At 36.4% G+C, this 26118-nt stretch overlaps 1 protein-coding gene across 1 annotated transcript; it reads right to left on the bottom strand.

Annotated features, from left to right (window-relative positions):
- Positions 1 to 1780: 1780 nt before the first annotated feature.
- acvr2ab (activin A receptor type 2Ab) lies at positions 1781 to 25299 on the bottom strand. Its single transcript, XM_073870641.1, has 11 exons — positions 24404 to 25299; positions 12805 to 13009; positions 12553 to 12656; positions 12287 to 12441; positions 9103 to 9246; positions 8585 to 8728; positions 5646 to 5803; positions 5399 to 5513; positions 5173 to 5311; positions 4961 to 5091; positions 1781 to 4826 (listed from the first exon to the last, which is right to left on the bottom strand). The coding sequence occupies exons 1-11, from the start codon at positions 24456 to 24458 to the stop codon at positions 4632 to 4634; spliced, it is 1545 nt and encodes a 514-aa protein (XP_073726742.1). The 5' UTR covers positions 24459 to 25299; the 3' UTR covers positions 1781 to 4631.
- Between the last annotated feature and the right edge of the window lie 819 nt (positions 25300 to 26118).

The raw sequence follows: 26118 nt of genomic DNA, 5'->3' as shown, positions 1-26118 counted from the left end.
GACCCCGAGCACAATGAGACAAACAGACCCAGTTCCTGTTGCTGTGAAGGTCATTGCATCACTGATCTACTGGCTGTCCTTCAACATGATGCCCAGCCGATGCCCGACCAACGACCACCGGCTAAACCCGTTTAATCTGCTTACCTGCCTCCTATCCCTACCGTATCTATATATATATATAAATATATATTAATTCGTCCCAGGGAGAGTCAGCCAACTTTGGCTTAACTTAGCACTTTACTGTATATGTTACATTATTAATATGCTCGCTTGTACGGTTTAACCTTAGCCGCTACTTCTTATATTATCTATTGACTTTCTGTGTTCTCCTCTACATCTACTCATGTAAAGCTGCTTTGCAACAATTAACAATTGTGAAAAGCGCTATATAAATAAAATTGAATTGAATATTGTAACATATTGTGTAGATCATTTGCTTTAATAAAAATAAAGTTGACCTCCTAAGATGGGGTGGTGGTGGCGGGCCAAAAAAAAGATATATAGATAGATAGATAGATAGATAGATAGATAGATAGATAGATAGATAGATAGACAGATAGATAGATAGCACTGGGGACCCAACTATAGCACTTAAACATTTAAGTCTGATTTTCATGCTACATCTTCTTTAATAAAGATTTAGGTTTCATTATTCACCACTGTAATATTTTAGAGAGACATAATTTTCTAAGTTTTGACAATTTTAAATGTATAAGGTGCTAAATAATCTTGCCCTGCCTCCACTGCATGCCTTTTATAAAAGGCTTGCAAGCGGAGGTAGCACACGGGCCTCTGTAAAAAGGGACTGTGTGATACCATTTAGTTGTACTACCCTTGCTCAAAATGTGTTGTCAATAATAGGTGGCAAATTGTGGAATAGAATGGGCTTTATTGTATCATAATTTGAAGTGCAGTTAGCATTTACTATTAATAATTTATAAATCTGATGTGTTTGAGTCTCAGCCAGTGGCCTCAGCATTATCCTGTCATTTGTATGATATTTACTGAATGTTTAGTCATTAAATCTAATCTGCACAGGTAGACACAGTTTTGTTTGACAGAATTTAGATGTAATATATTTAGCTTTATAGACCCTTTTACTATTTGTACACAATGATGACTTGGCAGCGTATGTGTGCGCATTTTGGCAACGGAAGTATGGCAAGAATCAGCAGTGAACCAACACAGACAGAGAAAGTTATTTAAAAAAATGACTTTATGAACTTTTTCAACACAGCTACCAGATCCGTGGAGTAGATAGAAGACGTTAGCAGATGACCAAATTTAAAGTGGTCATCTTATATTAGACATTTTGATGCTGGGAAACCGTTTTAATAAACTTTCTGAGTTGCTAACACGTTAGAACCAATGGGGAATAACACCACTTCTGTTGCCGAAATGCGCGCGCAGACTATTTGGTCACGTGCGCTGTAAAAGGGTCTATGTACAAATATGTTTAAAAAATCCAAATGTATGAAAGTATTTTTTATACATTGCCAAACCTGCAAAACACTGTGAGTTCATGCCGAAAACTGTTAACTGTTGTGTGTTTGTGGCAGACCTGTCGTAATAAATCCTCACCAACAGCAGGCGACTCCGGGCCGGATCCACACCAAAGCTGCTGAATTCGGCGTGGATCCGGCCCGGAGTCTATTGCTTGAATAAATGCATGTGCAGTTCTTGATGCTCTTTGTGGTATAAAACATTTTGAAAGGCTTTAGTCGCATATAACAGAAAACAGATTATTTCAACACAAAGTTTTAATAAACACACGGCGGTGTGATCAAATGGAGTAATTTCTTTATAAACAACTGTTTGTGATTAGTGACACAAAAAAGCACAGAGCAACATCATGCTAGTCTAATCATTTAAAACCAACAGTCAAATTTACATTATTCATATCATGTACTGTGTGTGTGTGTGTGTGTGTGTGTGTGTGTGTGTTGTTGGGGATTTACTGATCTGAAATGTCTTACAAAATCTACTTTCAACACCAAGAGTCGGTTTGTCTGTTAATACGTCAAGGGCAAAAACAAGCGACGTTTGATTTCACAGTAATGAGTTTATAATCACATTATTAATGAAATAAATAAACAGCTTTAGACTCTGAATGCTACAGTCGCAAGTGTTTCTGCATGTTTGTTGCATAATTGCAGAGCCCTGAATACTGCTGTAGTGTTTCACAGAGAGAGATAGATACTGATTTATAATGACAGGAGGAGATGTGATATGACGGCTATCACAACCCTACACAATATATAATTGTGTGTTTGAAGGGGTCGTATCATACGTCAGTTTTCCTTGATATTCACTTAGGATGTTAAAGTTTTTGTCTACCTAATTTGTTATCTTTACTGACCTTTTCTAGTGCTTTGACTTCTTCATATGTGACATAATTCAGTGTTTTGCTGTTGTCCCAGGTACAAATAAAGTATGTACTACAAATATACTTAAAATACCAGCAAGTACATTTGTAGTACATTGTTACTGTTTGTGCTAAGTAATAGTGTAAAAGTTATACACTACAAATACACTTTTTTTGAAGTATAGTTAGGGCTGTCACAATTATGAAATTTGGCTGACGGATAAATTCTGCCGATTAATTGCCTGTTTTAGGGCTTTGCCGGTTATGACGATTAATTGTCTGTTTTATTGTTTTGACATTTAATTCTCATACATTTTGTTTGTTCATGAAATAATTTTTACACATTGTTGTGATTATTAAATTAAATCTTTTGCAAGGTGTACCTAGTGAATATTAATACACATAAAACATATTTAAAAGTAATTATTTAATGATAATAGTTCATACTGCTTATCAACGTTTCGCAGCATTTCTTTAAATGCAGTTTTTTACATTGTATTGAATGGTTTTGCAATGTATCGCATTACAGTACACTGTCAGTTAAGGAACGGCATCTAATACCATCTCGTTTATACAGGCGCTACAGCTCCCCCTTGTGTTTTTTAGAGAGATGTGCAATCATTGTGGTGATTTGAAATCATCGCAATGAGGTAAAACAATCACGATGAGACGATTATTTAATCATTGTGACAGCCCTAAGTATAGTTTGACTAATTCAGTGTACTTGGGGGATAAAAGTTAACTAACTACCAACAATACGTAAATTGACTTCTAGGGTACCGAAATAATGGCCTCAGAATAGTAGCCGAGAACACTTTCCAGATAACAACAGACTCTGGGATGGATACTTAAGATTGTTTGTATATCAAGCACAAAATTAGTGTGTGAAAATAGTACCAAGCGTGCCCAAAGTATGTTTCGAGTTGATGGTTTCCATGACTGCACACGACTCTGGGCCGGAACTGCACCATAGCTGCCGACTTTGGCACGGATATGGCACGGATTCGTCTGCTGTCTGGGTTACTGTCAGTCAGATTCTGTTTTAATCTCTTAATCTCTGGTGGGTGGGGGGGTGAAGAGGTGATGTACACCTTCAAATTAATATACAGTAACTCTGGCATTGGTCTAGAAGCCTAATCATGGTCTTGCTTTTTAGTAGTTTTACCGACAACGGCCACTAGGTGTCAACGGTTTGCTGCATACTCTTGTAACAAATGAATAAATGACTGTCACTGCATTATTATTATTACTGCTAAAAGGTTTTAAAATATGAAAACTACATTCTTATGGTGCATTCGTACCAGATGCGAATGAAGTGCGAATGATTTACATGTTACGTAAATAAAAAGACACGATAGACATCCTGCGGCACAAATTAGGCATTTCGGGCGTTTGACGCAAATCGCGCAAGTTGAAAAATCATGTCTTTGGCAGATACAGCATCCAGTTAACCAATCAGGAGCTTTCTCTAGTATTGACGTGATTACGGCGTAGTGAGCGGAGGCAGAAATACGAAACAACAATTGAGGTCAAAATCATCGTCACTGTATGCGGACACCCGGAGCTGTACGACACAACTTCATACTTTTATACTTTTGTGAGTTAACTCAAAATGTGTCCAACTACGCTCAATTTATTTGCTTAAGTCATGTCTGGTATGAATGCATAGTTAGACCTTTCCAACAATATATAGATCAAAATAAGTGTCCCGCTGACAGGACAGCACCAGTTAAGGGGTTAAACTATAAAGGCATCAGGACTGAAAACTAAGATAACACTGACAAAAAGATCAAAGCTGCGGTATGTAAGACTTTCGTGTTCATAGCTCAAGGAAAATCTGTTTGATGATATGACCCCTTAAAAATGAAGCAGAAGTGATAAAGTCCAGGAGATGTACTGTATGTTCTTGCATTCAGTAGAAGCTGTGTAGAAAAGCACAATAAATCATAATGAGGTATATACCTGTTTAAAGAGGTGTCTTGTATTGGCATCGACTGTAATGATTTGCAGAAACAAACATCAAGAAGAGTTTTGCCCTTTCATACTAAAATCACGCGAGTCGCTCTTCTTATAAAACAAAAGTCTTAATGCATCAAAACCATTTGGGTGAAAACAGAGATGTCCGGGTCCGGTGTGATCTCATTGGGTCTCTTGAGTTCCTCCTCGTGTTTAAAACGTTTCCCTAGTTCTGCCCGTTTACAGTTTTTTCTCTCACATAACATGAGTCTTTACACGCTACAACGTGATTGGCTGAAAGAGTGCAGCATCATAGGCTGGACTCTTTTGGGGGGAAATCCAGGTTGGTAACCATGGTGACGACAGAGAGGATGTCGTCAGGGGCGATGAGGTTGGTGTTCCTCTGCATTGAGATGATGCGTTCCTCCACGCACCCGGCCGACAGACGCGCCTCGGATTCGTGATCCCAACATTCCTCTATAGTCTCGCAGAGCAAAGCCAAACCCTACACACACACAAACACACAATACAACAACGTTAATTGTAAAAAGTGCTATAGAAATAAAGCAGAATTTCATTTCACTTTAATGAAAAATGCAAATACTGATAGTTTTCTAGTCTAAAACAAGTGTACAGTACCGTATGTTTTAGCCAGTGTTCTCTGAATATCGGTCGTAGTTTCTTATGCACGACGACATCTTGCATATCCTCCAGAGATGGATGAAGACCGGCCTCTTCTTCAAAAGGCATCGAGAACTCATCTACTGGACCTGAGAGACAAACGCACACATTACACACAACCACACACGCACATGTGATAACAGCAGAGAATGAGATGACGTGTTTAGTACCGTCGGCCGCTGTACACCGTGAGGTCACTTCCCACAGCACCAGACCCACTGAATACATGTCGATCCTTAAAAACGCATCACGCTGGAAACTGATGGCTCCTTCTAACACCTCTGGAGCCATGTAACGCCGCGTCCCAACCTTTACAACAACACAACAATGAGTTTTTCATGTTAACTACACATTCAATATGTCATATTCATATGAAACCGTGTGCATGTGTCTTACCTGTCCGTGCGTATCACCTGTAGACTTTCCTGCTTCGAATTTCAATGCCAAGCCAAAGTCTGCAATACAGGCGGTTAAATCGCTCTTCAACAGCACATTCTTACTCTTTATATCCCTGAGGGAGAAAATGAAAGTAAAATTAAATGACGAATAGCATAACACTGCTAAAAATATATTGTTGTAAAAATGCTTCTTCATTTGTAAGTCGCTTTGGATAAAAGCATCTGCTGTTAGATGACAGATGTACAGATAGAGATCCCTGTGTGCGATGGCAGGTTTGTGTCCGTCCTTTAGGTTTGGTAGGTCTTCATGTAAATATGCTATCCCACGCACAAACGTCTGAGCTATCAAACACAACTCATTCCAGGACACAACATTAGCCTTCAGAAAATCTGTCAATGAACCCTGAATACAAACACACACATATGTAAAAAACAATGAATGCAAACTGTGTGAGAAGAGCTGATGTTGTTGATGTTGTTGTCATGTGTCATTGTGTTTTGTCAGGCAAATAATTATAGTTATTTTTCATTTAAAGCCATACACCAGCCAAATATCAAAATAACTCCATGATGTGGTTAGTTATTACAGTTTATCAAGTTTGAAATCTGCATATTTTTCTTACACAATTGCACTTTTTTTTTTAAGTCAAAAGTTGTTGCCTGATTCCTGTTTTTATTATAAAGCTTGGAAAAGCAAGAACATTTATTAAAATAACTCCAAATGTGTTTGTCGGAAAGATGATGGACACGTGTATCTCGGATTGCTTTAGGGTGAGTAAATCATGGGATAATTTTGATATTTGGCTGGAGTATCCCTTTAATATATTTCCCGCCACCTTTTTTAAAAAGTTGAATTTTTGCAGCATTTTTTGTGATTTTCACAAAAGTTTCACAAAATGCCTTCCAGGAAAATGTTCTTCTATAAATATATAAACATACAAATATATTAAATAAAACAACAGATCCTCTGCTTTCAAACAAACAAACAAACAAAAAACGGGGGAAAAACTTTCATCCTATCTTCATTTGTGCTCTTTATATACAGTGAGGAAAATAAGTATTTGAAAACCCTGCTAGTTCTCCCACCTAGAAACCATGAAGGGGTCCGAAACTGCCATCGTAGGTGCATGTCCACTGTGAGAGACATAATAAAAAAAAATCCAGAAATTACAATATATGAAATTTTTAACTATTTATTTGTATGATACAGCTCCAAATAAGTATTTGAACATCTGTCTATCAGCTAGAATTCTGACCCTCAAAGACCTGTTAGTCTGCCTTTAAAATGTCCACCTCCTCTCCATTTATTATCCTAAATTAGATGCACCTTTTAGCTGCATAAAGACACCTGTCCACCCCATACAATTAGTAAGAATCCAACTACTAACATGGCCAAGACCAAAGAGCTGTCCAAAGACACTATAGACAAAATTGTCAGGGTGTTCAAATATGTATTTTCCTCACTGTAACCTCTTAAATATGGTTAGGTTTCCTTAAATATATATACAATTTGAGAAGTAATTGCAGATTCAGAACTGTTATCAAAACATACACAAAGTTTTATATGTTGTGAATTTCATTTTTCCTCAGTTATTTATAAATTGGGTAAGCCATCTAGTGGATAATAGCGGAATTACAGATATTACCATAAAAACTAATCAGGAATGCATCATTGGCAGGAAAATGTTTTCTCTTAATTGACGAGATGACTCAAAAACACATCTGGTAAGTGAGAAGTCAAAAATCATGATGATACAATTTTCAAAACTCTTTCCCTATCATTGACAAGTTTTCTTGTCAATTAAAAGACAACGCTTCCCCGCCAAAGACAAGTTTTTACAGCAATCCCTAATTCTTCTATTATGCAGTAGGTGGCACTGTTACCCATCTTATAAAACTGCAGCATCTACAGATCCAAAAAGAAGTAAAAACTCTGTGTATATTTGGATCATTGTTTTAAATCTGATCTCTAACCAAAGGCTGCAACAAAAATTTTATTATCTCAGTTTTTCTATCAAAATGTGGTATTTTAAAAGATACCTACCCATACCTACCCATATTTGAGAATAAAGATGGCATGAAACTGTATTATTTGTTTAAAAGCAGAGGGTCTGTATGTTTATTTATTTAATAGGGCTGTGACGATGCATTGCGTTCCCCATTAAAAATGTCTGTCTGAAATCGATTCTAAATCGCAAGGCTGCGATTCTGTGTTTCATGCACAGCTCGTGCGTGTACTTCGGCTCTGTGATCAGTAGGAAGCCCTTATCAATCTAAAATTATTATGAGTTCGAATCGTTTACAACGTGCATTTAAAAAAGCAACACTCGTTAAACACAATCATTCAAAATATTCTTTACTATCATGAAAATGACATTTCCTGGAATAGGTTTGTAATGATAATACTTCTGTGGCACAAATTGTGTTTCTGCACGAGAGCGCCCTCTGGCTTTAGAATTTGGCGGCCATAATTTCACCATAATTCATTCATTGAGAAAACGCGCATTTGCACGATTATTTGTCACAGCCCTGATATTTAAAGAAGAACATTTTTCTAGAAGGCATTAAAATTTTGTGAAAATCATAAAAAATACTGGCGCTAGCTGGCAAAAAAATTACTGAATTTATTCACTCTTTCCCCGACATTGATGAGTTATTTCATCACTTAAGAGAAAACATTTCCATGCCAATGACGCTTTCCTGACGAGTTTTTACCGTAATCTGTAATTCTGCTATTATCCACTACATGGCGTGCCTACCAAATTTATAAAAACAAGCAAAAACTAATTTATTTACTTTTAAACTCTCTTCAAAACTGTTTATTTTTGATAATCATTCTGAATACGATATCTAACAAAATTTCTTTACAAAAATGCAATAATTTCAGAGGTTAAAAAACAAAAACAAATGATAGGATGAAATGTTTTTTTTTTTCATTTTGTTTGTTTGTTTATTGTTTGTTTGGGTCTGTTATTTCATTTAATATATTTGTATGTTTATATATTTACAGAAGAACATTTTCCTGGAAGACATTTTGTAAAACTTTTGTGAAAATCACAAAAAATGCTGGCGGGCAACTTAAAAAAAAAAGGGCTGGTGGGGAATGAGTTAAATAGTAATGCAATTCTGACTACAAGAAAGCAAAAGTGACTTTTGTGAAAAAAGCATGTTTGTGTTTCTGTACCTTCTCATGATACGCAGTGATGAGCCAAAGTTCAATGTCAACTCCGTTTCCTCTTTTTTCCGCTCCGAGGAATTGAAGAATATTTTCATGTTTCATTCCACTCACGCTATAAATCTCATATTCATTCTGCCATGACTGCTTATTCTACAAGATCACAAACAAACACAAACATTTACTACAAAGATTACAAACAAATGCACACAAAGTTATAAAACAAATAAATGCATCTTTAGATGGATGATTTCTTGCATATAAAAACTTGTTTTTACTTGGTTAAAACTCCAAGCCAAGCAGCCTATAATTAATATAATTCATCACAATTATATATATATTATTAATAATGTAAGTATTTTCATATTGCTGTTGCCATTGTTGTATAAGAGTATTAACCCTTTCAAAGCCATGTGTCTGAGAATGTTGTATGGTCTTATCAGATCACTGACATTACAGGTCTCTCATATCTTACTGCTTTATTATAATCCTTACATCTTCTCAATATTAATGTAAAGGTCTGTTACCTGAACAGGAAAGATTTTTACAGCTACAGGTTCATTAAAGAGTTGTGCTTTCCACACACAGCCGAATCGTCCCCGAGCTTTGACCTCCAGCAGCTGCAGAGGTTTCTGACCCAATAACGGAGAGGGAGGCGTCATTCCTGGATCCTGAGAAATACACAAAAACAACCAAAAATCAGCAAAGGGATTTTCATCTTTTTATTCACAGACATAAGACCTGCAGTCCATACTGAATACATCTGAACAAATCCAAAATAACTGCAGGCACCATAAACACATACACAGAAATCAAATATTCATCCGTGCCAGCTGAAAGGGAATAAAAGAAAATATACAAAATACAACAAGTTACAAAAGTTTGTAAAAGTAAAGAAGGGTAAAGTAGATGCAGATGATGTCAGGACGGTTATGGGTTAATGAAACTCTTACCTCGATCATGATATGAAAGGGATGCTAGCAAAAGAGGAAGAAAGTGATTTTACTGTTTCTAGCGAACAAAACCATCACAGAAAGATGAAGAGAGAATGAGAGATATTCATGTGGTGATGTCTGTGAGAGGACATAATATCATCCAGAAAACACACAGAAATCAGCATGAAAATGGTATTTGTCATTTTTGGTCTTGTACTCACGTGTACTGTACCTTTAAACGGTTTATATACTAGTATGGGTTAGTCATTAAATTCTCAAAAATTAAGGTGCTTAAATGTTTCTTCATGGGGCGTTTGAAACTTTTTGCCGCTGAAGCCCCTTTACCTAAATTATTTACTTAACTACCCCCTAAGATTTTAAGTAAATATTTTAATAATTTAAAAGCATATTTGCATATTTAGGTTTTATTTACATTTTCCATCTATTTTAACATATACAGCAAAAACTACATTTTTTACTTTTGTTATCTTTTACTTTTGTAAAACTTAATGTTCAATTGAATGTTTTTTTGAATTTGGAAATATATGTAGTTTTAACCTTCATTTATTAACATATATTTAAAAATGTATTTCAAGGGCAAGCAAATGCTTTTCTAAATGTATTTTAAGTTAATTTTATAAAGTATATTTTTAAAGTTGAAAATATATTTAATTTGAACCTTTTTAAAACTGTTATGATTACAGGTTTGAACATAAAGTTTTTCTTCCAATGCGACATGAATATATTTCCTTGGATTGAAATATATGGAGGGCTAAATATATTTTTAATGCTTTAAAATGTATTTACTTTTTAAATATAAAGTTTCAAAATATACCAAAAATGGCCAAAAAATATATAGGTGAAAAATATATTTTTGTAAACATATTCCAAACTATATTTCAGCAAATATATTTTTAGGCCATTTTTGGTATAGTTTAAAATATATTTTTTTGCCGTATGGAAAAGGTTTTCTTAGTAGTAATTGTTTTTATTACCTTCATCTGGTAATGTTTTAGTGTAAATCCAGTGGTCATGGCATGACGAATAAAATATATAGTAAAAATCTGCTTTGTTTTTTAAAGTTTGTTAATTTTGAAATCATTAATTTGCACCTTATGATTTAATTATAAGTAATTAATTAAATGTTTTCATCAACTCAACCCCCTGCACTTCCCTCGAAACCCAGTTTGGGATACCCTGCTATTGAAGAATCAATTTTAGTCCCCCCAAAAAACATCTCTTTCATACATTTTTATAAAGACAAGTTTTTTACTACTTCAGATGTTAAAGTTTCTTTATGGAGCCATTCAACCAAAGATGCTTCTTCTCTGGCATCATGAAGCATCTTTATTGTTAAGAGACTACTAGTCAGTTTTGGAGATTTTAGATTGTAAACACTTGGTATCTTTGATGCACAAATACATTGATAAAAGTCCATCATAACTAGGGCTGGGTATCGATTCAGATGTTCCAGATCGATTCGATTTCGATTCACAAGCTATTGAATCGATTCGATTTCGATTCTCGGTTCGATTTTCGGATAGAATTTTAATACTCGATTTAACTTAATGAATATACATTTAATACAAATACTATATTTATAAAAAAAGAACAGTGAACAGAAGTTTACAAGGGTAATCAATAAAAAGAACTGAAGAGCCACAAACCTGTATATCTTGTATTTTAGGTACACTTGGGTACATTAAAACAGAACCCATCTCTAATTTTCAAATGCATACAATTGATGCAAGATGAAAAATGTATGCTGAAAAAAGTCAGAACAGTCGAGTGGAGAAGACTAGTAATTAGATTAACGTTAATCTTACGTTCAATGTTTGCGAAAATACATATGAAATAAATAAATTGATTCGTGGTCTTTGAGAATCGATTTTGAATCAACAACGTACAAACTCTCCCGCCCCGATTAATCGAAAAATCATAACCTTAACTAATTCCAGCAAGCCTTTTTTTAAAAAGTTGCCCGCCAGCATTTTTTCTGCGATTTTCACAAAATGCCTTCCAGGAAAATGTTCTTCTATAAATATATAAACATACAAATAAATCAAATGAGAGAACAAACCCTCTGCATTCAAACAAACAATAAACAAACAAAACGGGAAAAAAACATTTTTATCATATCTTCATTTGTTATCGTTCTATAACCTCTTAAATATGAGTAGGTTTCTTCAAAAATACAAATTTTTGAGCAAAAAACTGAAATAATTGCATTTTTGTAAAGGAATTTTGTTAGAGATCAGATTCAGAATGATGATCAAAACATACACAGAGTTTAAAATGCTGATAAATTCGTTTATGCTTAAGTTTTTTATAAATGAGTAATAATCTATTATCTAGTGGATAATAGCGGAATTACAGATTGCCATAAAAACTCGCCAGGAAAGCCTCATTGGCAGGGAAATGTTTTCTCTTAACAGTGGGGAAAGAGTTAATATTTTGTGTCTCAATAATAAGTTGGTGTATTTCCCCCAGAAGATGAATTTGAAAACACATTTTTTGTCAATGTGAAGTTCATGAAAGTTTAATAGGTAAAAAGTGTCAGTCCACAAACACACACACACACACACACACACGCACACACACACGCACACACACACACACACACACACACACACACACACACACACACACACACACACACATACACACACGCACACACACGCACACACACGCACACACACACACGCACACACACGCACACACACACACAGAAGTTCATTTAGAAGGTCTGTCAGACGGCCGAAGAGAGGATCATTACCTGTGATGGTACGAGAAGAGGAGGATAGGACAGTCTGAGATGCCGGTACATCCAGAACGAGATGAAGAGGACGACAGCAACCGCCATGATGGGAATGAGAGAGTACAACAATGTGGGAAACATCTCAGGCTTGTCTGGGAGAGGGCTTGATGTGGCTGTGGAGAGAGATTGTGTATATATATATATATAGGATGTGCTGAATGTGTGTTTATATCCAGCAGGGGTCTCCAGAGATTTAATGTGTATAATGTGTGTGTGTTACTCACTATGTACTATCTCGGGTCTGTAATGTAACTTCTCATTGCACATGTTGCCCTCACAACAGCAGAAGTAAACTTCCAGATTCTCCTTACGCTCCACACAGTCGCCGCTGCAGAGAAACAGTCTTTACATATTCACTTCGCAGGACATAATAACGGGTAAACACATTTGGGTACGCACCAAAAGTCCCGGATCAAAAAGAAGAAACTGCTCAATAATATCTCTAGAGATTGCTCTTGAGACTGATCTGAGCGTACCTGTTGTAACAGTTGACATCATCGAGCCAGCAGCCCTGTTTGACCATCTCAATGGTTCCCGACTGATTCTTCCAAGTAGAAAAACAGTGTCGGCGTTTATCTTTCTCTCCGTAACATGTCTCCACGCCGCTCTGGTTTGTACCGTCCTTTTCCCAGCTGGCATTATAAAAGACACACTTTGTGTCTGAACGCCCGAGGATCGCACCTGAACAACAAATGAAGAGAAAAGGTGTGAGAACATTCAAGCTCATACAGTAAAAGGTTTGTTGTCTATGGTGAAGAGTTTTTCACTAGCAGATGTTGCATTTTGCTAAATCAAAACTTTCTCCATGTGGTTGTTAAAGGGCACATAATAGTCCCATTTTTGTAATGGTGTGCCTATGTGTCTATAAAGTTTCAGTTTTAAATACCTGACAGATTATTTATTATAGAGTGTCCAAAATGCACCTGTGTGTGTACCTTTAAATGCAAATGAGCTACAGCTCCTCACTCCTTTACCAACAGACAGTGAGCGCCTTCAGCAAAAATATTCCTGTAAATACAGTCTGAGACAAATGTATCTTTATCCGAATTAGCGCTAACAAACACATTTAAAAAAGCTTTTGAGTCAAATTAACCAGTTATTTATGTGGTGGGTGGGGCTTTATCAGTGTGACATCACATTAACAAGAAAATCAAAACGGCTTTGGTTTAATGGGGATTAATAAAATAAGTATTTTTCATAGTAGGGTGGTTTTTCTCACATACTGCCAGGGCTTTAAACCAGATTTTTTTCCCAATTGGTTCGTTTCGAACAGAAACAGTATTTTAAAGTTTCCGGTTTTCAGTTCAACCCTAAAATTTACGTTCCTGAACCGGTTAGAACAAAAAAAAAAAATAATACGTTCCATGTCAGCTGTGGGATATACAAATAAGTACGCTGATCATTAGGACATTAAACTTCAATTATTAGTCTACATACTGTATGTTAATTGAGGTTACTGTCTCTTTAAGATAAGCACAAACATGGTTTCTGCCACTAATACATACATAAACTTAAGACATAAACAAATGTTTTTATTAGAAAAAGAACACTGTGGTATTTCAAGATCATTTTGTTTGAATGTGTCCTGTCAAGAACAGAAAGATTGTTCGCTTGCTTTTTGAAACGCGTCTCTCCGTGTATGCACTTTTGAGTGCACTTAAACACGCGCACACACAGATAGAGGACGAATTCCAAACAACGCTTCGGAAAGAAAACGCAGCATAAACAGTCGCTCCACATAAAGTGAAAATTACGTTATTTTTAACATTAGTTTAACATTTGCAAGCCTTTGAAACGTGCAAATGATCAACTTTCACCCTATTTAAATATGCCTATTCATACCATTATTTTAAATAAACGATTCTGTTCCGGAACATATATCTTTTGAAAGTGTCTGGTTTCGTTTTGTTACTTGCAAAACATCAAAAGTTTCAGTTTTTTCGTTTTCGAAAAAGCCTTGCACGCTGCCAACACACATTTATGTCCCAACCTTTATTTTGCATGATATGGGCCTTTTAAAGAAACACAGAGTATATAAAACTTTGTTTGAGACCTACACTACCGTCTACACTACATTTCTGCAAACGCCTTCAGATCAAATGATTTTTTTAAATCATGAGAAAGATTTCAGTCAAGAGACCCTAAACTTTTGACCGGTAGTGTGTACAGTATGTTAACAAATGTTTTCTATGTCTTTATGAGGCACTGTGTGTGTTTCAAAGACAGGGCTTGTATTTCATCTTCAACAGATCACTGAGGGTCAGGAATGCTGGAAAGGCGAGACGTGCATCAATCGGACATTTCTGCTGACAGACGCCTTTGACTTCACTCAATAATTCAACACATTGAACAGATTTCCATTCACTGCGGCCCACAGAACATTCGACGGATTCCACAGAAGCTTCGCTCACACAAACATTAAAAGCCTTTATGAGGCTGCAGGACAGAGGCGAAATTATAAAATAATCATGAGCTTTCATAAATCACAGGAAGAGAAGCCCGACAGCCGTAGAGCTTTCTCATGATCTCAACAGATTTTCCTTCATTATTTCATTACTAAAATGTCATTCTTGTGAGTTTAGAGATTTGTAAATGGATGAAGTTGTACCTGCAGGAACCTTCTTCATTTCAAACATGTCTATTTATTTTCTAAGGACATCATAAGATCTCTAAACTCTGAAGAAGGTGTGTTTATGTCTGAGCATCACCAGCAGAGGGCGCTGAACACTCAAACACTCACTAACCAATCACAACGCTGCACCTGGATAACACAGTAAATCTGAAGCCTAAAACGAATCATTGAGGTAAAAATGTCGTACAGATAATAAAATCAGTCATATTCATGTCAATGTCGGTCTATCATTGACCAATCTGAACAAACAGCACAGCAAAGAAATATTGAGCAGATGTCCACGAATGATGAATTTACTGTGAAATTACAGCCTAGAGTTACAGATAACACACATCTGCTGGACATTTACTGAAGATTTGTCTACATCAGATAGAAATGCACATATTTATCAGGTCAATGCAATAAAATATTTCAGCCACAGACCCCAGACAACATCAGCTTTTCTATATTTACTGCACGGATGTGAAGGGATCCTTTATAGAATGGATATAAACATGGTAAAATGTGTTACTATAGTACACAATTGGAAAAATTTAATTATTGTAAAAAATATTGTAAATTATTATAAATGCATGTAAAACTTGGTGAATAACAGATGTTTAAACTCTAAAAAAAGTAATCAATCTTTATAACAGCTTTGTTGCCAAAATTTGAAATTTACAGAAGTATTAAATCATTAATGAAAGTTCAGATTAACATGCACTTTTAATGAAAGATGCCCACTGCACGTCGCTTTACATCATGTGTGCCTTTTTTATGTATTTCAATTTTTTTTATGTAAGTTGACCTGATGTATGCTACAATCTTATAACTTCTTCAATAAAAATATATTTTTTAACAATTATAAACTCAGAAAAGTGTTTTATTATGTGCACTCAGATGTGTCCAAACGCTGTAAAAAAAATCTTTGCTGCCTAAAAGCTTTAAATTGTTTGAACAACTTATATTTACAAGTCATTTTAACTTACTATTATTTATCTTGACAAGAGATGAGCTTCTGCTACTTATAAAATGAAGTTGACTTAGTTTAAATATATTGTAAAAGTTATAACAACTCGTCTCTAGTCAAGATAAATAATAATAAGTTAAAATGAGTTAATTGAACAAGTGTGTTTTTTACAGTGTAGGCAGTCAAGTCACCAGCAGCCGTCAGTCACAACATTTGCAGAAGAAACACCTAAAACTGAAACAACCAAATATGAGAAAACCAAATCTGACACAACTGAACTTGAAAAAGTCAAACCTGAGAAATCCAGACCTGACACAACCGAACTTAAAACACCCAAACCTGAGACACCCAAAGCTGAGAAAGTTGAACCTGGGACATCTAAACCAGAAACAACTGAACATGAATAACTCAAACCTGAGAAATCCAAACCTTACACAACCAAACCTAAAACACCCAAACCTGACCTACCCAAAGCTGAGACAGTTTAACCTGAGACATCCAAACCCGAAACAACTGAACCTAAAACACTCAAACCTGAGACATCCAAATCAGAAACAAACGAATCAGAAACACATGAACCTGAGACACCCCAAGCTGAGACAGCTGCACTTAAAGCCTGGGATACACTGCCCGATTATTGGCTGTCCCAGACGAAAGATTGCCATCGTGAAACAATCGTCGCGATTTCTGTGATCGTGGCTCTTATGTGGTCCTATGTCGTACAATGAGAGAGGTTCAAAGACGGCCGTTTTCACCGGTCTTGCGTCCAAAGATAGCCTACGATAGTTTTCTGACAGTGTCAGAAATTCGGCATGATCACGCACAGTGTGTTTGCTGCTACGACCTGCGCGTCAGTATTTGTTTACCACGAGCGCATGCTGGTGACGTTGCGCAACATGTGACACTGCCGCCGAAGCTTCCGTGTCATCATCGTACAATCTACATGCCTCTCGTACCCGAGTTTAAACGATACATGTCGCACAGTGTGATAAGGTAGGATCTTATAGGAGGGCAAAAATCGTGCAGTGTATTCCAGGCTTAAAACAACCGAACCTGAGACACCCGAACCTAAAAAAAATCTTACTGGAGACACCTGAACACCGGAAACACTCGTACCCGAGACGTCTAAATCAGAAACAACTAAACCTGACACAACCGAACCTGACACAACCGAACCTGACACAACCGAACCTGACACAACCGAACCTGACACAACCGAACTAGAAACACCTAAACCTGAGACAGCTGCACCTGAAACAACTGAACCTGAGACACCCAAACTTGAGACATCCAAACCAGAAACAACTGAACCTAAAACACTCAAACCTGAGACATCCAAATCAGAAACAAACGAATCAGAAACACATGAACCTGAGACACCCCAAGCTGAGACAGCTGCACTTAAAGACACCCGAACCTAAAAAAAATCTTACTGGAGAGACCTGAACACCGGAAACTCTTGAACCCGAGACCTCTAAATCAGAAACAACTAAACCTGACACAACCGAACCTGACACAATCGAACTTGACACAATCGAACTTGACACAACCGAACTTGACACAACCGAACTTGACACAACCGAACTTGACACAACCGAACCAGAAACAACTGAACCTAAAACACTCAAACCTGAGACATCCAAATCAGAAACAAACGAATCAGAAACACATGAACCTGAGACACCCCAAGCTGAGACAGCTGCACTTAAAGACACCCGAACCTAAAAAAAATCTTACTGGAGAGACCTGAACACCGGAAACTCTTGAACCCGAGACCTCTAAATCAGAAACAACTAAACCTGACACAACCGAACCTGACACAATCGAACTTGACACAATCGAACTTGACACAACCGAACTTGACACAACCGAACTTGACACAACCGAACTTGACACAACCGAACTTGACACAACCGAACTTGACACAACCGAACTTGACACAACCGAACCAGAAACAACTGAACCTAAAACACTCAAACCTGAGATATCCAAATCAGAAACAAACGAATCAGAAACACATGAACCTGAGACACCCCAAGCTGAGACAGCTGCACTTAAAACAACCGAAACTGAGACACCTGAACCTAAAAAAAATCTTACTGGAGACACCTGAACACCGGAAACACTCGAACCCGAGACCTCTAAATCAGAAACAACTAAACCTGACACAATCGAACCTGACACAACCGAACCTGACACAACCGAAATTGAAACACCTAAACCTGAGACAGCTGCACCTGAAACAGCTAATCCTAAAACACTCAAACCTGAGACATCCAAATCAAAAAATCAAAAAAACAAATCAGAAACACATGAACCTGAGACACCCCAAGCTGAGACAGCTGCACTTAAAACAACTGAACCTGAGACACCTGAACCTAAAAAAAATCTTACTGGAGACACCTGAACACCGGAAACACTCGAACCCGAGACGTCTAAATCAGAAACAACTAAACCTGACGGCACAACCGAACCTGAAACAACCAAAACTGAGACACCCGCACTAGAAACACTCAAACCTGAAAAATCCGAACCTGACACAACCAAACCTAAAACACCTGAACCTGAGACACCTAAAGTTGAGAAAGCTGCACTGAAACAACTGAACCTAAAAAAAAATCTTACTGGAGACACCTGAACACCAGAAACACTTGAACGAGAGACATCCAAATCAGAAACAACTGAACCTTAAACAACCAAACCTGACACTACCGAACTTGAAACACCTAAACCTGGGACAGCTGCACCTAAAACGACAGAACCTGAGACACCCAAACCTAAAAAAAAATACACCAGAGACACCTGAACACCACAAACACCTGAGACACCCAAACACCAGAATCACCTGATCCTAAAACACCTGAAACCGAAACACCCGAGAAAACTGCCCCTAAGACAGCTGCACCTGAAACAACACAAACAGAGACAACCGAACCTGAAAAACCTGAACACCGAAAACACCTGAACCCTAAACAAATGAAACCAAGACACCCCAACCTTAAACACCTGAAGAAGATGGTGTACACATTTTTAACCCATAAGTCCTAAAGCACCACACACAGACACACACACACATAAAATAAACAATTAAAATACAATCAACTCAATCAATAAGCTCAGTTCCAGTTCAGTAGGCAGTTTACTTAAAACTTCCCTTTACAAATAACTAACATTACTAACTTCAACATGAATGCCTTTTCACAGAATTTAAGCATTTCTTTACATTGAGTCGTGGTGGTTTGATTGTGTCTGATGTAAGACTGTGACGTGATGTGAGATCAGACAGAGGAGCACCACACATCCTCCAAATAGTACAGTAACAGTGTTCAGATTCATGTGTTCACATCAAAGACCAGTCCAGTGCAGAAGACAACAAAGAAATAATAAATATACACATGAATAATAACTGCTGCAGGAAATCATGAGGGTCAAATCCAAAGCAGACGATCAATAACATACTGTAAAATCTGCACCCCTCTCTCTCTCTCTCAGATTTATCAAATGAAATGCTTTCAGTGTCTATAGTCCTACAGTCAGTCAGTCAGTGGAATGTTCCCAGAGTTTTTGGCCTCCTGCTGTGGACAGACTGGAGCCAGTGTGACTGGACGCAGTGGGACACATCTGTCTGAAACGCACCCACATTACCAGAATTCTGAGTAAGCCGGGGCGAGAGAGAGAAATAGAGATGATGTTCCTGCTGTTATTATGATGTTATGACTGTAACATATCAGAGAGACAATAACCTATTAAGAATATATTTGTGAACCTGGACCACAAAACCAAGCTTAAGTTGCACAGGTTTATTTGTACAGTAGCAATAGCCAACAATACATTACATGGGTCAAAATCATATATTTTTATTTATGCCAAAAATCAGTAGGGTATTAAGTAAAGATCATGTTTTAAAAAAATATTTATCTGTAAATATATGAATACTTTTTGTGCTTGGATGCAGTTGCTAAGGACTTTAAACGCGATTTTCTCAATATTTTATTTTTGCACCCTAAGAGTCCAGATTTTTAAATAGTTGGACTCAAATTCAAGGACTAAATGTGGGGACACATTGCAAGTGAGAGCAAGGTTACATCGTGTTACCTTTTAAGATACATTGTTACAGTTCCCTTTCGAGGGAACTCGCGCTGCGTCACTGCGGGGATTCTTTATGGACGCCTCCAGGGGTAAGTGCATCTGAATGTGTATATCAAATTCAACCAATGGTGAAGCTTAACGACAAAGACAGGGTGACATGGGAGTCAGGAAGTATATCGCTATCTGAAATATGGCCAAAGACGCCGTAACCCGAGACGTTTTCATGTGTCAAACACAACTATGCAAAAAGCATTTTGGTATGAATCAACATTCGCATACAGAAGATATAAGCAATTAAAGCGAACAGTTTAGCACGTGTGATTAAAAAGTCTAGAATGTTTATGATATTATCCTACACTACACAGGGAATAATATGGATTTTTTTCCAAAAAACTTCTTGCATAAAATAGATTTAAGCACTTTCAATGACCTGTATCTATGTATGTATATTTTCAAAAACTTCCCAGGGCCTTGAATTCCCCCCCCCCCCAGATTCACAAACTTTCAAGAACCCTGCATATATTTTTGTTGTCAGTACTATACAGTAACACAGTAATCAAATATTACTGTAAACATTACAATATTACTGCTGGTAAAAATAACTGGAAAAACATATACATTACAAAAAAAAATCTAAAGATAAACATTTGGATGCAAAACAGCAATGAATATTAAAGTGTTTGATTTTCAAACTAATGTTACACAATGCAAAAATAAACTTTAATTGTGTTTGTCTATTGCCACAGAACTGACACATTTCACGTGTGATGGTCTTAAAATTAAATTTATTTTGTTTATATAGAATTTCACATTTCTTTATCTTTATTCTTTATCTTCAAATTTTCATGTTTTTATCCGATTAGTCGATTAATCGATTATGAAAATAAGTCCTACTATAATCTGCGTGACCCTGCCTTTGCTTTTTTATGAGGTTCCAAATAAGCGATTATAGTCAATGAAGTCGACTTCAACGGATATCCCGTGCTCAGGGAGTAGGGAGTAGTGAACACTGCGTAGGGAGGGACCCTGTCAATTGGAACGCACCCTATGACTTGCTGCAGGCATCAGCGTGTGAGGTTAGCAGAGGGATTAACTCACTGACTGTAACCTTGACATAACTCTGTGTGAGCTCACTAGGCTTATGGTAAAGAGGATAAAAGCTACTGTAGACCTTTGCCTTATTTCAGAGATGAGTGCAAAGGAGAGAGAGAGAGCGACACAGAAAGCAAGCACTTCTCTGCATTTGCTCTTCACTGAATACAGTAAATATCGTAACCTGTAAGAAGCAGGCACCTAGCAACCATCCAGAAGACTCTAGAACGCCTTGAAAACCAATCACAACCCAGAGATTTGCACTGGTAACACATCTCATCCTCTATGGAAAATGTTAAAAATCTGATTGTGAGATACGGATGGTGGTGAGTTCTGTGAAACCATATGTGTGGTTGCCAGATCATGTCATGATGAAACTCATACAGTAAAACACAAATCACTGTAGCACTATCCGGTACATCAGTAAGATGAAACACAATGGCACTTCAGACTCCTTGAGTGACCTTGAGCATCTTTATAAAAAACCCAAAAGCCAGATCTCACTTCAGACCATCTTCTCATTTAAAATCCTAAACCTGAATTAAAGCAGAACAACAGGTTTATTCTGAATATCTGTCTAACAATCTCTTTCCTCATAGATGTCAGCAAACCCCAAGCCATCTGAGGTGTTTGTCAATACGGGATGGGCTGATCACAAGCAAAGCTCCGCCCACTTTACAAATGAGCCAATAAAATAAATTGTTAGATTTAGTTAGATGGCAAATTTAATTCAATGATTCTGTTCAGATCTATTAATTTTACCAATAAAACAAGATTATAAAAACATATGGTTGTCACTCAAATTACTCTCAGTGTGTAAATAACTCTTAAATGGGCTTACAAGAATCCAAACAATTACATATTATATCTGTTATATATGTTTAAGTATACCCTATGCCTATTATACATACTAGATAGATATACATACTTTATACCTTAAAGTATATGTGACCCTGGACTACAAAACCAGTCATAAGTCACACGGGTATATTTGTAGCAATAAAGGGTATGCACATGACATCACCGTCGGCGAGAGGGACTGCGGTTATGCCAACTGAGTGGCAAAAGACAGAGTCTTTACCCGACAGAGTCTTCACACTGTACCCGAATGAGGCAAAAACACAAGGAAAACAGGTCTTAATGAGAAACAGCTGTTGTGGGATAGACTGTACTAACAGAATAACAAGAATTCAGAGCTATCGTTTTACAGACTGACAAAAAACACCAAAAAGGAGAAGTAAATAGATCTCTCATGCCAACATCCACAGACCACAGGTGGGTTGACAAGTTGCTAGGGTCCCTATCAAGCAGAGGTTTTACTTTCTACTTAAACGTATTTTTTCAAGTATTTGTATTTTATCCATGTTTTTCTTTGGAAAACATACATTATAAGGCATATTATCATAATTTTTTCTCTATAAATACAAGTTTTGTTTTACATTTAATATTTAAGTACATTAATGTACTTTTACTCAAGTAAAAAAGTACACAATTTTAATGTAATTAGGTATTAAATAAATTTTAATATGCAATATTAAAGAATACACAGTGTATGATTATATGCTTAAGAATATAGTGAAGTCAAATTTTTCCCAATGCAAACACTGTAATAAAGCACAAATGCTTGGAAAATTTAACTAATGTAACTAGTATTGTCCACCTCTGGTATCAAGTCCAACTAAATTCAATTTAAGCTGATAATAGTCAGTTTTACTGGCATTTTCGCAGCAGCCCCCCTATGAAAACTAGCCATTTTGTTGAACGTTTGCCACTCAACAGGGCGAGTCACGTGACGTCAATGCATACCCTCTATACTGTAGCAAACAATACATTGTATGGGGTCAAAATTATATTTTTTTTTGTCAAAAATCATTAGCATATTAAGTAAAGATCATGCATGGAGATATTTTGTACATATCTTACATTAAATATATCAAAAATGTATTTATCATTAGTAATATGTGTTGCAAAGGACTTTATTTGGGCAACTTTAAAGACAATTTTCTCAATATTTAGATTTTTTGCACCCTCACATTCCAGATTTTCAAATAGTTGTATCTCAGCCAAATATTGTGCTATGCTTACATACATCATACAGCAATGAAAAGATTATTTATAGAGGTCATCCGACATGTTTTTTTTTTTTTTTGGTGTTTGTTTGTTTTTTGCCAATGTCGATATTAAGAAAGCTGTATGGCCAATTGGCCAATATGTTATTACAGTAAATAATAGACAAACAGAAAATTTGTATGCATAACATTTATAATTTAAAATAAACATAATTAATGTGGATCTGACATCTTATGGTACTGTTTGTCTAAGTGTGTTAAACTAGTGTGTGACACAACATAACGTCATGTTAAAAAGTGAATAATGATTGGTCATTTTACTGTCTATCAGAATTTGGCTTAACATTGAGTGTCTTTTTATTACAAACATCAAATTTAAGTAATAGAGAAATTTAATGGGCTATTGAAAAGATTTATCGGCTGATGCCGATAAAAAAAATCCAAATATCGGGCGATATATCGGCCTCTGCAATATGTTGTCATATCACAATTTATTTATTTAGATTATGTATATAAAAGTTAATTAATCTACAATGGATCAAATAGGAAATAGTTTAAAGTAAAGACAAGGAACCAAGCCTGCTTGTCTCTAAATTCAGTAAAAATGTACACAGATGTTTTATAAATCTTGAGTTTCAGACCCAAGATATAACTTATTTTAATATGTTAAAATATTTAAATTATGTGCATGCATGCACATGTGCATAATGAAAGTAAATTTAACTTAAATGTTGAACTGTGTTGAACCTCAAGCATATAAATCCAAAATTACATAGATAATAACTATATTTTGTTACTATATGTTTCTTGATTGTTCTGCACTTTTGTTTGTTTTTATTCCATGTGAAGCTACTTTGTAACGATGAACAATTGCTAATAAATGTGAACTAAATTGAATAACTCATAAATATACAATTCTAAATTTTCTAACATGTATAACTAAACATGCAGATTTATGACTATATATAGTATTTGCACCTACGTATATAAATGTATATTTAGTGCGAGTATACATGTTGCAAGTATACATATAACACCCACAACATACCATCATAGCTAACATGTAACACAAAACACACAAAGTCTTAATAAGCAAATCCCTGACTTCAATAACAAAAACTCTTACAAATCAATAACCAATGTTAAGTTGTGTGTTTGGATCACCAGACTACAGTAATGGTAGTTCTGTATGTTATTTTGTATAAGACACACATGTGTTTGCTGTAGTAATGATGTCTACCCACCTGAGGAGCAGGATATAAGGAATATAGCCAAAGCTAGTTTGCTGTCTGTCCTCATTTTCAGGCCAGAATCCACCAAACACCAAGCTGATAATCCTCTCTCTCTCTCTCTTTCTCTCTCTGCTTTAATATCTCCAAAAGCATGTATTTGTGAGCAAACAGGTCCAGATCAATGTGTAAGTCTATAAGAAAGGTTTAGTGTTTTACAGATACGACAAATCCCAAGGCAGGAGCTCAGTGTGTGTGTTTCTGCTTGCATAGGTAAAATATCAAACATGGACACAATCATAATGTATTATACATGAAAGGACAGCTGTATGTCCACTCCAGACTGTAACTTATGCAGCAGTATCGATCAGTATTGATCAGTGATCACTTTTCTCTTCTGGACACAGAAACATCTCTCATGTTGAGTCTATGATCACACGCATGATATAAATCCACATTCATGTCGATTCCAGACGGTCGTGAGTTTGAATAAATCTGAAGGTTTACATAACCACAGTCCTGATCTTCATTCCCGAACATGGGAATATAAAACGAGCCCTTGTTTTTCAATGCATAGATTCAATAACCAACATCTAAATCGAATGAAAATACCGTCTTATTATTGTCAGATTAAAAATATTCCCGATAAAGTCCCGACAAGCTCGTTTCGTCCGTGTATCCAAATGATCCCTGATCAGGCAGAGCAACTAAAGTACACCAGCTGATCCCAGTACAGATAATCACGAGTCATGTTCTGTATGCGGACACGAGGCGTCAGATGTGTGTATATATTCTCCAGTGTGCGTCCTCAACACAACATGGCGTTCAGCGCTGAGTGTTTTGGTTTTTTCCTCCTCTGTCCTCTCCTTCACTCCTTCACTCTTCTCCTCCACTCCTCCTCTTTTCCATTCTATCATCGGGAAGTTTTCATACCTGACTATTGGTCGTCGTGATGGATTTATTCCTCCAGGGGGCGCTGTGAGGCTCAACTAGTCAAATTTTTCACTGAATTGTTTTTTAAAACGTTTTAATCTCAAAAAAGTCTTAAACATTTCGTTTAGTTTTCAATGTATATGCATCTACATACATTTACATATAATTACACAATCATTTTAAATAAAAAAGCATCATCAAGCCTGGTTTATTTAAATTAACTACGCATTACATTCGCAAGTCATGAGCATATAACAACAATACGGTTAACTAAGAATAATTGTCAACTTTATAAATGTTAATATTTTGAAATAAGAGATTCTTGATGACGTGTGCAGCCTGCAAATGCGACTTCCGGAGGCCACAGCCTTCGGATTGAGCAACGGCGAGCGTTATTAACCACGGTATGGACAATAATTTAAGCATCGCTAAATTTTATTAGTCATTAAATTGAAATTCACAGTAAGGAGATTAAATATTATAAACTTAATTTAAACGAATTGTACCTTACTAATTACATACAACTCAATGACCAATATGTGCCGTTTGCCATTCCATGCTTATTCTATTTCTAAGCAACCTTACGATACAGTGAATGTAGGCTTTTGATTGACATGTCACCGCGTCAAATTGAAAGAAGGGAAGCGCAAGACCCGCCCTCTAACTGATAGTTGTGGACGTCTTGACTGTCCAATCGAAGACTGCTTGAAAATAGCTGGAACCAATCAAAGAAAAGACTGATCAGGTCAAGGGCGGGACTTCAAGAGAATCAAGTTCGATAAAACAGCGCATCAGTA

The sequence above is a fragment of the Misgurnus anguillicaudatus genome, chromosome 8 (assembly GCF_027580225.2).
Source record: "Misgurnus anguillicaudatus chromosome 8, ASM2758022v2, whole genome shotgun sequence".
In the NCBI taxonomy this organism is placed as follows: domain Eukaryota; kingdom Metazoa; phylum Chordata; class Actinopteri; order Cypriniformes; family Cobitidae; genus Misgurnus; species Misgurnus anguillicaudatus.
This window is presented reverse-complemented; position numbering and strand designations above follow the sequence as displayed.